Genomic DNA, 14,326 nt, shown 5'->3' on the forward strand with positions numbered 1-14,326 from the left:
ATTCTATTTTTTTCCTTTTCTGCTTTGTTTTGTTTTTTGCTTCTGTCCAGAGTTGTGATGTGGACTTTCTCATCCATGCCCTTGTTCACTGATTGACTATTCATTCAAATGAACAATAAGCTAATTCTTTGAACTCCCATGTTAGAATTTCACCACGCCCTGGAAAATTCTCCAGGTAGGAGCAGTAATGAGTAAGGATGGTGGAATTCAGGACAAAGTCATTTAACACCCTGACCTTCATCACTATGACATTTAATCCTGGTCATATTCTTGTCATTCACCATATTGCAAACCATCATGAACACTATATCTAGAGACAATGCCTTAGGGGATTTAACACTTAGCTAGCATAGGAAAAAGAGCATGGAACCTGAAGTCAGAAAATGTTGAATTCAAAAATAGTTCCAGACATTTATGAGATATTTGATTCCAAGGAAATCATTTAACTTTAGTCTGTTTCAATTTCCACATCTGTAAAATGAGAATATTAATAGTACTTACCTCCCAAAGTTGTTATGAAAATTAAATGAGAAAATGTTTTCAAAACAAATGCAAATTATAAATTCTACTTCTTAATAATGATAATGATAATTTTCAACTCTTAATCTCATGCCCCAAGTCATACATTGTTCAGATTGGTTAATGTGTCACTTGGGCAAGAGTACTTAGATGATTCTATTCAACCCCAACTATTTTCTTGTTATCTTCTTTGCCTGCCACTCCTCACCTCCCACCCCCAGCCTTTTCCAGTTCTGGAACTATAATTAAATCAGTGCTGCTATTGCTACTATACAGGATATGTATCTTGATGGTTTCAGTGGGGTTTTAGAGACTGAGATCAGAGAGGGTATTGTATTCAAATCTAAATCTATAATTTTATTTGACTAAATCTTTATCTTTAAATAATATTGGTGGGCTGTGTTTTCTAGAAGAATGCTACCCTGGGTAATCATTTGCATTTATTTATTTACTTGATACGGATCTGGGTTTTCATCAACACAGGGAAATTTCAATGAGGAAGCTCACTGTCTCACTGCTTATTAGTAGTGTCAATGAAATTTGTAGTCTAAAGAATGGTCATAAGTACTAAAGTTAAGAATTGATAAGGTCCCATAGCCTCTATGTATTAAGGTCAAGATTCAACTTTTGGTCTTCCAGACTCTTAATATGCTTGTCTACCTATTACTCCATTTTGCCTGTCAGCTAACTTTTTCTACATTACTTTAAAGTTCACAGAGTACTTTATGAAGGCCATCTCCTTTCAGCCTTATGAAATAAGTGCTACCATAATTATTACCACAGAGAAGTAAACAGAGCTTTACAGACTAAGTATAAGAGAAGAGATTTGCACCATGGTTTTTCTTTCTCCACATACAGCATTCTAGTCACTGAGGCAAACAGCAACTCTATAATCGATCAAGGAATCCACTTGCTTATCATTATTTAATTTTGGAACAAATCAAGAAGAACTTACATTTACAGCTTCATCTTCAGTCAAAGATTCATCTATTGTGACATTGGGCAGATCTGGCCAAACCTATTGAAAGAAAAACAAGAGAGGTAGTTAGGTGGTGAGGTGGACAGAGTACCCGCCCCTAAGTCAGGAAGACCTGAATTCAATTCTAGCCTCAGACACCTAATACTTCTTAGTTGTGTGGCCCTGGGAAAGTCACTTAACCTCAGTTGCCTCAGGAAAAAAAAAAAAAAAGGAAAAAAAGCTTTTAAAAAAAATGCAGTAAAATCCCAAGGCCATGAAGAAGGTAAACCTAGGAGAGTATGATATTAGACATATACTATATTTTTTTCCACTAGAGTATTATGATACTTCATCATGGTACAGATTCTCAAAATCTCTATGTGATCATTATAATAGAAGTATTCTTAGGAACAGTCTAGCTAACTTTGAAGTGGCTCTGAAGCAGAAGCTTGCTCAATAGTCCAATACCTGATGATTGGAAGGGGGGCGATATATATCTCCTTCTTTCTATGAAATTGTCTACCAAGACTAGAAAGATTGTAATCTGTATCATGAGAATATCCCCATGAATGAAATAATGAATGTTATTAATAAATCCTAATATTAATATATGACTATACTAAAGCATTGTCTGTTTCTCTCCTCATTGACAGTAAGGGAAATTTGGTAGAAAATATAATATTCAAGGATATAATATCAGATCTTTGAGGAGTTTCTACTAACAGATTTTTAAATGAAGCATGAAGATACTTGTTCTCCAGGTAATATCTTATCTAAATAAGGCTCAAGGGATAGAATTGACAAAAAAAAAATGTATGTTATATATTCTGAAGTGAAAGTCATTAGGCAAATCACTTACTCTCTAATTGGCAATCAATTTTCTTCCTTTAGTAGATATCTCTTTAAATAATTATAGAAAATATATTTTATAAGCAAATAGTCCCATAGTATATTAGTTTTAGAACTGAAAGGGACATTTGGGATCATTTCTTCAGTTTCATCTAAAATCTGAATTCCTTCTGTATTATCCCTGAAATCATTTCATCAAAAATCATTATAATTCAATACTATAAATCTCTACTTATCCTATGAATTAAGTTTTAATAACTGCTTTTTAGAACTCAGGTGAAAAATATAAATATTATAACCAAAACAGAGAAAATAACTTTAATAGACATAAACTCAATTCAACCTGTTTCTAAATAGGTTGAGATGACATAGTTTCTAAAGCATTTAACAAAATGTCTGGCACAAGATAGGCATGTAAAAAATATTTCCTTCCTTCCTTTCTTCCTTTTTTCTTTGATTCTTTCCTTCCTTCCTTCCTTCCTTTCTTCCTTCCTCCCTTCCTTCCTTCCTCATTTTTCTGATTCTCTGTTTTACTGCCTTCCTTCTTTTTTTTTCTGGGCTATCTTAATGATATCTATTAAAGTCATACCTTTGCCCAACAAATTTCATCAGTATTTGGCCATTTAACAAAGACATTTTTCTCAACTCCTCTGGAAAATGCAGGATAGGGCAGTGTCTCATTTCCAGAAATTGCAGGATCCTGAATTAAATATTCATTCATATCAAATAAGTATGTGGAAAAAACACAGTTGTTATTATTCAACAATCAATCAATCAGTATTTATTAAGTGATTATGATGTGACAGGCCTAATTCGAGATACTGGAGAAGCAAAGACAAAAAAAGAAATGATTCTCATTTTCAATGAACTTATATTCTAATGAAGGACATTGGTGATCCTCATGACATAAACTGCCCCATTTGTCAAGAAGTCATTGTGTCTTCTCTTTCTCACCATTTCACTATCTGCTCTCATTCTTTGGCAATATCCATTGCCCATATTTCTCTCCTACTCCCATGTTCAATGCAAGAATCCACATACATAAGCTTTCAAGTTCAATGTTGCCTTCCTTGAAGATAATTTAACTGTGTGGGTCAAGGAAGAAAACTTTTTTTGGGGGGAGATAGTAAAATGCAACAAACTATCATTTACAATAATCAAGGGAATCAGTATACCAGGTAATAATAAACTAAATTCTGTGTCCTGTTCACAAAATGTTATATTTGCACAAAAATATTATTCAATACATTAATAAATTCCAAATAAAAGACACTTGATGAAAGAGAGCCATTTTGAAGTTGTAAAATTGAATATCCTTGCCTATGTTTCAAATTTCAAAGTAGCTTTGCTGCTCTGACCAGAATAAAGGACTTCCTCTGGTTTTGATTTAGAACTGGTAGATATATAAATATTGCAGTCATTTTAAAAAATCATCTCTATATCAAAAGACACATAGAGGGGAATTGTTTTTTACTTTTCTCATGAGTTCTTAGTTGTTGTAATAAGATATTTGCTTTAGGGAATACTTTAGGAAATGACTTTCTGGAGTTCGATCAGCACCCCAAAAATAGTCTGGGGTGTGAGTCCTTGACCTTTTCTGTGTCATGGATACTTTGCCAGCCTGGTGAAGCTTCTCAAGAAATTATTTTTAAATGCAGATAATAAAATATGGAGTATCTCAAAAAATTGATTTGTATTTAAATATTATTTGTAAACATCCAAAGGCTCATGTTAGAAACACCTAAATTAGAGTTAATGGATATTCAGAGAGAAAAGATGAGCAGTAGGGACTTAAAGATGATTGTGGGTTCTAATTATAGTGTGCTAGGGCTAGGTAATACTATCTTGAAAAAGCTGATCATTAAATTTTCAGTGTTAATATTTCTGCTTCAGAAATAGATAAAAGCTACAAATTAGAGTTTAGGTGATTACTTTCTTGATTATCTAAATTAAATGAAATGATAGAGTAAATGTTAATAATTCAATCAAATTTTGAATTTTGTCATCTGTACTCCCCCACTCAGCTTAGAGAGTCAGTTCTTAAAACTCTTTACAGTATAGCCCTGGTTCTGGAATTGTTATTGGTCTTTTATTCAAGATGGGAGAAATAATAATGAAAAAAGATAAGGTGATAATGAGATTCAATCATGACAAAATTAAGATAAACACTAACCAGAATAATAATGTATTTCATTCCATCTTGATGTATTCTTTCAACAAATTTTGGGAGATCATGGAATCTGTCCCGAAGGGTAAAATCAAGCTGCCGTTCCATGTAGTCAATGTCTGTGTACTGTACATCCTGCAATATACAAGAATCATGACAGAAAAGGAAGAATCTCAAATAATGCAATTTACTATAGAGGATAAGCTATTGTGAACCATTGGCTGGGTTAAATGGATCTAGCATTCAAAGATAGGAGGAAATAGGCAAACATGTTGAAACACTCAGTTTTACATGTGGTCATGCTGTCAGTAGTGTCAAGTTCATATGACAATAGTCTAAAACACGTTCTCCTCATTGCTTGAAGCTTAAGAAATGCATTATTTGAGGACATAGGTTAAAAAAAAAAAAAGCACAAGACTAGAAATAAGCAATTCATCTCAATTAAATTTGAGCTCTTTCTAACTCAGGCTAGTAATTCAAGACCAAATCTCACAAAATGAGCACATTCTATTTCTCACTTTCCACAAAAAAGATTCGATAGAAGTCAGATCAGCTAATGAGAATTTATCAAAAGTTGACTCTGTTCCAGGAAATATGCTAAGGGTGAGATACAAAAAGAGGCAAAATTGTCGTGATTGTCTTTGGAAACATACATTCTAAATTGTATAAATATGTTTACATATATTGGATCTAAATGTGTTTTAACATACATAGTAAATATTGGATTGCTTATCATCTAGGGAAGGGGGGATGGGAAAGAAGGAGAAAATCTGAAACACAAGGCTATGCAAAGGTCAATGCTGAAAAATTATCCATACATATGTTTTGAAAATAAAAGGCTTTAAAAAGAAAGAAAGAAAGAAAAATCAGAAGAAAAAAAAAGAGGTATACACGCTAATGGGGATAAAAGGTTAAAAATATATTTTTTTTTGATGCTATGGCAAGAAGTTTGACAAATTTTTAAATTATTTTTATCCTCTATCCATACAAAATAATAGTTGGATAGCTAGTTTCTATATTCTGATTTCACAGGTTTTCCCTATTATCTCCCCAGAAAACAAAGAAATGAAGAGTAATGTAACTCTACATAACACTTTTGAATGGGGGAAAGCATTACCATATTCATTAATATTCTTCAATTGTCAACTCTAATCAGTTTGTTTGAGTTTGCATCCTAAATTTGTCACTATTCTTAACTGCCAGAAAGAGATAATGTGTTCATTTGAGCTAAAAATGATTGTCCTTCCCAAAGGAACTGAAAACAGGAACCCAATTAATGAATGTGTTTTTTTTTTATTCTTGGTTTCTTCTTTCCATATTACTAGTAAGTACGCTAAGTGATATGTGGACTATGATAAAAATTATAGAAAATTGATGATTTTTATTAAATCATGTTGCCATAGAACTTTAATATTTAATTTAAATTTTGATTTTAATTTTAAAAATACTTTCTTTAGAATATTTTGTTAAGTAGTATAAATGTAATTATTTTGCAGATAATTTTACAGATTTTTTTGTAATTTTCAGGTTTTGTAATTTTACAGACAAAGCTCATGATACCCAATGAAATTATTTCATATAATTTTGAGGGAAAAGCTTTCCAATTTTTTTTTTTTTTGCTTTTCAAATTTTTTAGATAATTTACCAACAAGTATTTATTAAACACAAAATATATTCCTGGAAATGTGTTCAATTCTTATTTAAAAAAAACAACCCAAGCATTTCATTTTTTAAAAATTTTTTAAATTTGGAATTTTTAAAAAATGATTATATATGAAACAACATTTTTTTTCTTTCCTCCTACCCTAGAGATGGCTACCATTGGACATAAATGTGTATGTCTGTATTTTTGAGTGTGTGTATGTGTAAAATCACTCTATACATCTATTTATCAGTTCTTCCTCTGGATCAGATAGTATCTTTGTTTACATACTCATAATTACTTAGTCGCTCAAATATGTTTTTAAAACAATATTGCTATTACTGTATACAGGCTTCTCTTTATTCTGCTCATTTCACCTTTCATTATTTAGTACAAATCTATCAATATTTTTCTTCAATCAATGAACTCATTTTTTAATGGCAAAGTAATATTCTATCACTATGATACTATGATAATAGATACTACAACTTGTATAGCCTTCCCCAGTTTATAAACATCCCCACAATTTCTTTGATATCAAAAAAGTGCTTTTATAAAATATTTGTTCTTCTCCTTTTTATCTAATTATCTTTGGAAATAGACCTAGTAAACATATTGAGGGGTCAAGGAGTATAAGCAGTTTAATTTGGGGTAAGCCTTCAGGTGTGACTGAATTCAAATCCACCACTTAATACACTATTTCATCTTATTTGCACATAGGTAGTAAATTCTTTAGCTCAGATCTTCCCAGATTAAATCCCAACATCCTTTTCCCAGTACCTGTTAGCCTCTCAATATTAGACTGTTGAAGTTGTCCTTATTATCATTTTGATTGATGCTAAAAATTATATGATTGCTAATAGTTGGTTGATCTAGGTATATCTAGATTGCTGAGATTCACAGATATTCACTAGAAGATCCAAGATTTCAACCCAAGATTTCTGTTTCTTTTTAATTCACAAATCTATGCTATGCAGGGATATCAATCAAGTCAGATGTTAGTAGCTGAAAATGAGATTCAAGTTTGCATATGTGACATCGGGTACTGGAGAATATAGAAATTCCTGATCATTATGGGGCGTGTGATCTCATATATTAATGTCCTAAAGTCAATTTTATGTTTTACTTTAAAGGGACAAAATTGCCACACTAGAGTTCATAAACAACAGAACCTCCTGCCTAGAAGCTTGCTACTTTATGAAGCAAGCTCTCTATGAAGCAAAAGAGCATGGGATATCATTCTGCGACAAATATTGTGATTTCTTAAAGACCATTAAGAAGATGCAATAGAACACTCAGGAATATGTTCAGACTGAGTATGAGATTGATAACAGGAGAACTCGAGTCTTAGTTGAGTCATAAAAAAGTAGAAAATGAAGTTCACATCTTCCCCAGGTATTCATCCACCATATGTCCACAACTATTGTCAGTATCTATAGAAAAATACCTCTTAAGTATTTTCTTTAATATGCAACTTCAACAGGATTCATTTATCTATTTCATTATTTAATGTAAATGAAAGAATGATGGAGAGTGAGTGTTATCAAGCAAAGATTTCTGGCTTTGGAGTAAAAGAACCTCATTATACATTTGAGGAAGCTGAGTTATTTAGCCAAGATAGATTCTGAAGTTTCTTCATTTCCAGTTTTCAAATGCCTTTAAATAACAAACTTGCCTTTGCTAATTTATATACTTACATAAGGGATTTTGGCGTTTACCATCTCTTCATAGAGACTGACAATCTCAGATGTGTTTCGATATCCATAACGAGACAGCTGAAATCCCAAAGCCCAATAAGGTGGCATAACTGGGCGGCCAATGAACTAAACGAAGCAGGGAAAAGCATATTATTTTTTCTGTTATTTGAAAAAAACATAAATTAAAAAAAACACCTTTTTTAAATCATTGAAAGAAGATCTATAAGCAATCGTACTTCATGATATTGTTTAGTTGCTCCTTCAGGAGTTGGACCCAGAAACATGTAAAAGTCTAAGATCCCACCAATCGTGCGGTAAGTCAAAGAAGGGGTTGGTTGAAATGTCACATCTGGAATGAAATTACATATTCATCATCTTACAAATTTTCATTTTCATTGGAAATCTTGGGGAGCAAAATCACTTTAGAAAAATACATAGAAGCCTTTAACATATATTTACCCATTGCATTACTGTTGAGCAAAAGAACTCCATGAGCATTGCCTTCATTTTCCATAACCATGTAATAAGGCTGAAAGCCATAGGAATTCAGTTTATACTGAAAAACAAAATAGTATATTTAATTGTTAATTAAGATAGTTTTCTATGTTTCAAGGGGCTGGTGTGATGTAGCCTGATAATTTGTTATGCAATTAGAGGATCAATGAGTCCTGTGATTCTCCATATAATAATAATCTCAATAACAATAGTAATAATAATTAGTAAATATATAAGGTATTCAGAGTATTTCAATCATTACCTCATATGGAGCTCACAAACAACACTGTAAAATAGGGGTCAGTACCTTATTCAAACCCAGGTTTGAAATTATTCTAAAGTGAGTTTTAAAATGAGTCCTTTCTGATATTGTTTTTAAAAAATCTCTTCTTTTATCTATCTCAATTCAGTGAAATATAAACCCAGAATTTAAACAATCAAGATATGATTCAGAAGCTTTCCATGGCTCATGGTAAGATCATTTTCATACCTGAATTATACAAAGTGAAATTATCTATACCAACTCATACATATATGTGTGTGTATTTGTGTGTACACACACACACACACACACACACACACATATATATACATACACACACATATTTATATACACACATATATATATATACACATATATTTATATACACACACACATACGTGTGTGTGTGTGTGTGTGTGTGTGTGTGTGTGTAAAGTTCTTAGTTTGGAGTCTGGGATCTAGGATATGATCATTTTTTGAAAATATTTCAAGTGCATCAGAAGAAAATGACCATATTCACTTGAGGAGCAAGGACTGTTGAAAATACATCACTTCCATTGAAGAAGTAGCCATAACTTGTAGAGTGCTTTGTGGAAAGGTCTGTGTGATCAGAGAGAATAACCAAGTCACTTACACCTGGAGGCTGGTCTCTAGTGAACATCCCCCAAGTGTGCCAGTTCAGATCTCGCTTAAATGCAGTATGTTCAACTTCCCCAAATCCATAGAGGAATTCTGATGGAAGACGGGTTGTTATCTGAATGAACTGGTCATAAAAAGAAAATCCAGGCACCTGAGAATCCCAACTAAATGAAAATAACAAAAATTAGTACAAATATTCTTAGTGATAACTCACTCCTCCCAAAACCCATCAAGCATAACTCCAAATCAACATTATCATTATCATATTAATAAAAAGTACTTTGGTTACTTATATAATTGGCTCTCCCTCTACCCAATTCTAGCATAAGACATTACATATATCTATGTTAGATGCTAGAAAGGTAGTGATAATTTAAATAAAAAAAAAACAAATGTTCAAATAACTGTTTTGTGTGTGTGTGGCCATCTTTGGAAGATAATTTAATCTTTTTGACATTTTTTAACTCAAACTAAATTAAAATCGAAATTATTTTCTATTCTAATCACTTAGAACAAATAAAGTAAGGATTAAATAACAAAGTATCCAAAGTACTTTAAAATATAAAATAGAATTCATATGATGAATAAGGATATAAAATGATAATGGTTATTTTTAAAATGAAATTATTGCTTAATGGAAATTTAATTATGTCTCCTCTAAAGACCTGATCTGATACCTCAGAGAATAACATATCTAGAAGTGAGCTCAGATACCATCCAGGTCAAACTCCATCATTTTACATCTGAGGAAAATGAAACTCATAGAGGTAGAGACTTTTTTCAAGGTCACAAAGCCAGTAATCATTAGAGGCAGGAATTGAATCAAGTATTCTGATTTCAGAGACAGTGCTCTTTTAATGTTTCACAAAGATGACTCCATTCTTTAAAGCTCACCCATTCAACTATTCATTCATCTAATCCCCTTATTCATCCATCCATCCATCTGTCCATTTATCTATCTGTCCAACCAGCCAGCCAAGTGGGTAAGAATTGGAATGTTTAAGTTCAAATCAGTCATTTGAAGTCAGTAAACATACTACCATAGCAAAAGCTACCATAACAATTTGCCAAGATGTAAAAGTTTGGAAATCAAGCCTTTGTTCAGGAACAAACAGCTAGTAAGTGTTTGAGGCTGGATTTGAACTCGGGTGTTCCTGAGTGAGACACCACAGAAACTGAATAAAATGACGGAGACAATTTTCACATGAGGAATCCCCTATATCAAGATAGCATAGCTCTAGACTTCCTGCAACACCATCATGATTTTTAAGACAACTATGATTGCTTCACATCCTCAAACCTTAAAGAAAAGAGAGATAAATGAGAATGAGGACGTATGAAAATGGAAGTATAATAATTTTCTAAGTTTCACTTCATTTTCAAATCAATCTATGTTTCTGGAGAAAATCAAAATGTTTTAATTAAGATGAGAAAGCTACTAAATTAGAAATTTTTGAAAAAATATTGAACATTTTCTCACCTAAAAATTTTGTAATATGTATTTTACAGAATGTCCTTCAATGTATAATGGTGGTTTAGAAATGTGACAGAACTTTTTTTCTCTTATGATCCACATTATTAAAAGCATTTTATACATACAGTTGGTGAGTCTATTATCACACAGCTTTCATAGTACTACAAAATATTATATTCACCAGAAATCATTTGTTCATTAATATTAAGAGCATATAATGTCATTCATTGAAATTCCCATAATTCTTTCTACTCCCCCTATATTTCTGATCTCCCACTCTTGACTCTTAGCTCTTCATTCTTTTCTTCCTACACATCTTGTCCATCCTTTACCTTTTTCTTTCTCACCTTTAAACTTTCTCTCAGGTGATGATCTTTTGCTAATACCTTGCTCTAGGAGAATTTCAGTATGACATATAAATCAAGTGATAACAAAAAGGTAGGAAGCCAAGTAAATTTTTTCAAGATGAAAATGACAACATAATTTTTTATCCTTACAAAAAAAAGTGAATAACATAACAAAGATAGCAAATTATAAGTAAAATTGAAATATAGATTTACTTTGTTCACATCTTTTGCTTTTGATATATGAATATTATAAAAAAGTTAAATGTGAATGTTGCCTACAGATCATCCCTCTTACGTATAGAGAAAAAAGAGTTCGACAAACCATGAGGAACAATTCAAATGGCACTTTTGTGATATCAGTTGCTTTCCTTTTTTATCTGTGCTACTTAATTCTCTTTTAGCAGCCCTGTATTTAGATTGCCCACTTCTAAGCCAAAATAATAATTTTAAATATATTTGCCTTGCAGACATAATTTCTTTTGCTCTGATATTCATGAACTTTACACCCTGTTCTGTCTCCAGCTGCTAAAACTTAGTAGGGCTAGAGTTAAAATGCATAATCTTTCTTTTGGATGTGACTGAAAACATTTTTTCTTAAAACTGTTTATGATTTACACGAGCCACAAAATATATTTATATATACTGTATGTGAATGTAAATATGTATACGTGTATGTGCATGCACACACATACATACACATACACATATCAGACTACTTTCCCCCATGCAAATGGTCATGCTTTTAGATAGAAAGACTTGATTCTGGAATCAAAGATCCTTATGTGAACGCTGACTGCCTCCCTCTACCTACATAATTTTAGGAAAGCTGCTTAACCTGCATGGCCTTCTGATCTCTCATTTTAAAATAAGAATGTTGGATAAAATGACATCTAAAATACTTTCCTATTTTATACCTATTGTTATCTGAAAATAAGAAACCTTTGAATGTTTCTTGTTCAGACACAGGGATGCAGTTTTGTTCTCTGCCTTATGCTTTGATTGTTCTTCATCACTGGCATTTAATCACTGTATATCAGCTCCAATTTCAACAGATCTATCAACATCCTTAATCCAGGAGGTTTAAAATAATCTAAATTCTAATAGCTGATAGGCCCAGTAATAATCCTTCTGGATATGTGTCTAATCTTTTGGTTCTCAACTTGATTAGTAGGCAGAAGCTGACATTTTGCAAGGAAATCAATGTCACCAAAAATGTGAATGAAAATCTAAGCAACTGTATCAGAAGATTTCTTAAAGTCTGTTCAAATTTTCCCCGAAACAATGGGATCTATTAAAAATATAGAAGGCTATTATTCACTACAAGATTGTATGCTCATAGGAAACGACATTTTATATAACACTTAAAAATGTATACAAATTATTTATTAATAATCATTTATACAAATAATTTCATTGAAGCTTCACTTACCCTGAAAATTAAGGACTATTAATATTTATTACACTCAATTTACAAGTGAGAAAACTAACTCTCACAGAAGTTGTTACTTGCCTAATATCATTTAGCCTATTAAGTAATAGAAGTGGATTTGAACTCAAACTTCATTATTTCAAGACAAGCACACCAATCACTGTAGAATTCTGCTAATTTAGCTCATTTTAGTCTATTCACTTTCTTCATTTACATAAGCTATAATTTATATTTTATTCACATCAAATACCCAAATCCCTTACATGACTACTCCTGTGCTCCTTCTTCGGACCTGGATGCCAAATGGATTTTCTTTAATTTCAACATCATACAGCCGTTCTTCATAAGTGCTTGTAGGACTAGTAGGAATGTTTAGCGGTACTGGAACTTCATATCTCTTTTTGTCAGCATCATAAATCTATGTGTCAACAAAGATGGGCATGGACAAGATTTATTTTTTTTAAATGTAACATTGTTATTCCATTCCATTATGAAATCATTTACATAATGATGAAAGTAGGGACAGGAGGAACAGGTCTGAGAATTATTTTGTCTGACATGTATCCCCAAGCTTTCTTTGCCAAATGGAGAAGAAAGGAATTATATGTTGTTGTTGTTTTTTAAATAAATGACAGGCAAGGTTTTATATCCACAAAAAGAGAGTAATACAGGAAAGCATCTATTTTGAATGTACAAGGAATAAGCCTAACTTACTGAACTGTCAATTTTTTAATAAACTAAGTTTTACTATTTCAATAAAATACAGGTAATCCTGCCAAAATTAATAGTTTTAAACTTATTAGGCAAGTTGTTGGGGACATTGTATATTAGCTGCTTGAATTATTGGAAAGTGTTACTTAAGTTATTTGATAGAGCAGTATTTGTGAGTTCTATGTAAATGAACTCTAATATTTTGTTTATAAGATCAACTGGCACCATCTATGATAACAGAAATATCTCTATAAAGCTAAACTGCAACCCAGACCCAATCTAAATTTGAGTATCCAAATATCCTACATAGTAGGATACAAATTAAGAGTTAATTGCTGTTCCACAGAAATAGATTGAAAAAATCTCAGGTTTACTAAATGGTCATGGCAGGCTATCAATGCAAAAATATCAACTGGTAATTGATGAGTGACAATTGCTTGAAAAAAGTTTTCCTACTCAGACATCTCATCCATATAACCTGAATGTGATGATAATAAAACAAAGCTGGAATTTACACAGTGCTATAAGATTTGCAAAGCTCTTTAAAAGTTATCTCTTGTTCCTTACAAAAACCCTGACCTTTAAAGTAGATGCTGTTATTATCTCCATTTTACAGATGGGGGCACAACGGTGTTGAGGTTACCCTTAATGTATCTGAATCTAGATTTTGATTTGGACTTTCCTACTTCCACCACAACAATAATAACCAATATATGGATACATACATACAAACATATGTATGAAGGTATATGTGTGTTTGTGTATATACATCTTTGTATACATATACACACATGTGTGCATGCTTTACATATATTACCTCATTTGATCATCATAACAACTCTGAGAGACAAGTGCTATTATTATCTCCATTTTACAGTTCCCACAGCTATACTTCTATTTGAAGTTGATTTAACTACTTCAGATAACTTAGATATTAAATCTTTATCCAAAAATCTAATACATTTTCCCCATTTGACAGCTTTCCTTCTTATCCTAAACATATTCATTTTGTTTGCATAAAATCTTTTCAATTTCATGTAATTATAATTATATATTTTAACTTTTGTAATTAGTTATATTTCCAATTTGGTTAAGAATTTATTTTCTCCCCATAACTGTGAATGTTATATAATTTAT

The 14,326-nt window shown here is 31.8% G+C and overlaps 1 protein-coding gene across 1 annotated transcript in view; it reads right to left on the reverse strand.

Moving 5' to 3' along the window:
* The window catches only part of SI (sucrase-isomaltase), a 90,039-nt gene that overhangs the window by 23,916 nt on the left and 51,797 nt on the right, over positions 1-14,326 (reverse strand). The window contains exons 27-34 of the mRNA XM_031961114.1: positions 12,742-12,896; positions 9,224-9,392; positions 8,292-8,388; positions 8,069-8,181; positions 7,833-7,958; positions 4,500-4,628; positions 2,916-3,026; positions 1,475-1,537 (exon numbers count right to left, since the gene is read on the reverse strand). Of these exons, the coding sequence (XP_031816974.1) occupies positions 1,475-1,537; positions 2,916-3,026; positions 4,500-4,628; positions 7,833-7,958; positions 8,069-8,181; positions 8,292-8,388; positions 9,224-9,392; positions 12,742-12,896 (963 nt within the window). The remainder of the gene's footprint in view (positions 1-1,474; positions 1,538-2,915; positions 3,027-4,499; positions 4,629-7,832; positions 7,959-8,068; positions 8,182-8,291; positions 8,389-9,223; positions 9,393-12,741; positions 12,897-14,326) is intronic.

This window comes from Sarcophilus harrisii, chromosome 3, assembly GCF_902635505.1.
Source record: "Sarcophilus harrisii chromosome 3, mSarHar1.11, whole genome shotgun sequence".
NCBI lineage: Eukaryota > Metazoa > Chordata > Mammalia > Dasyuromorphia > Dasyuridae > Sarcophilus > Sarcophilus harrisii.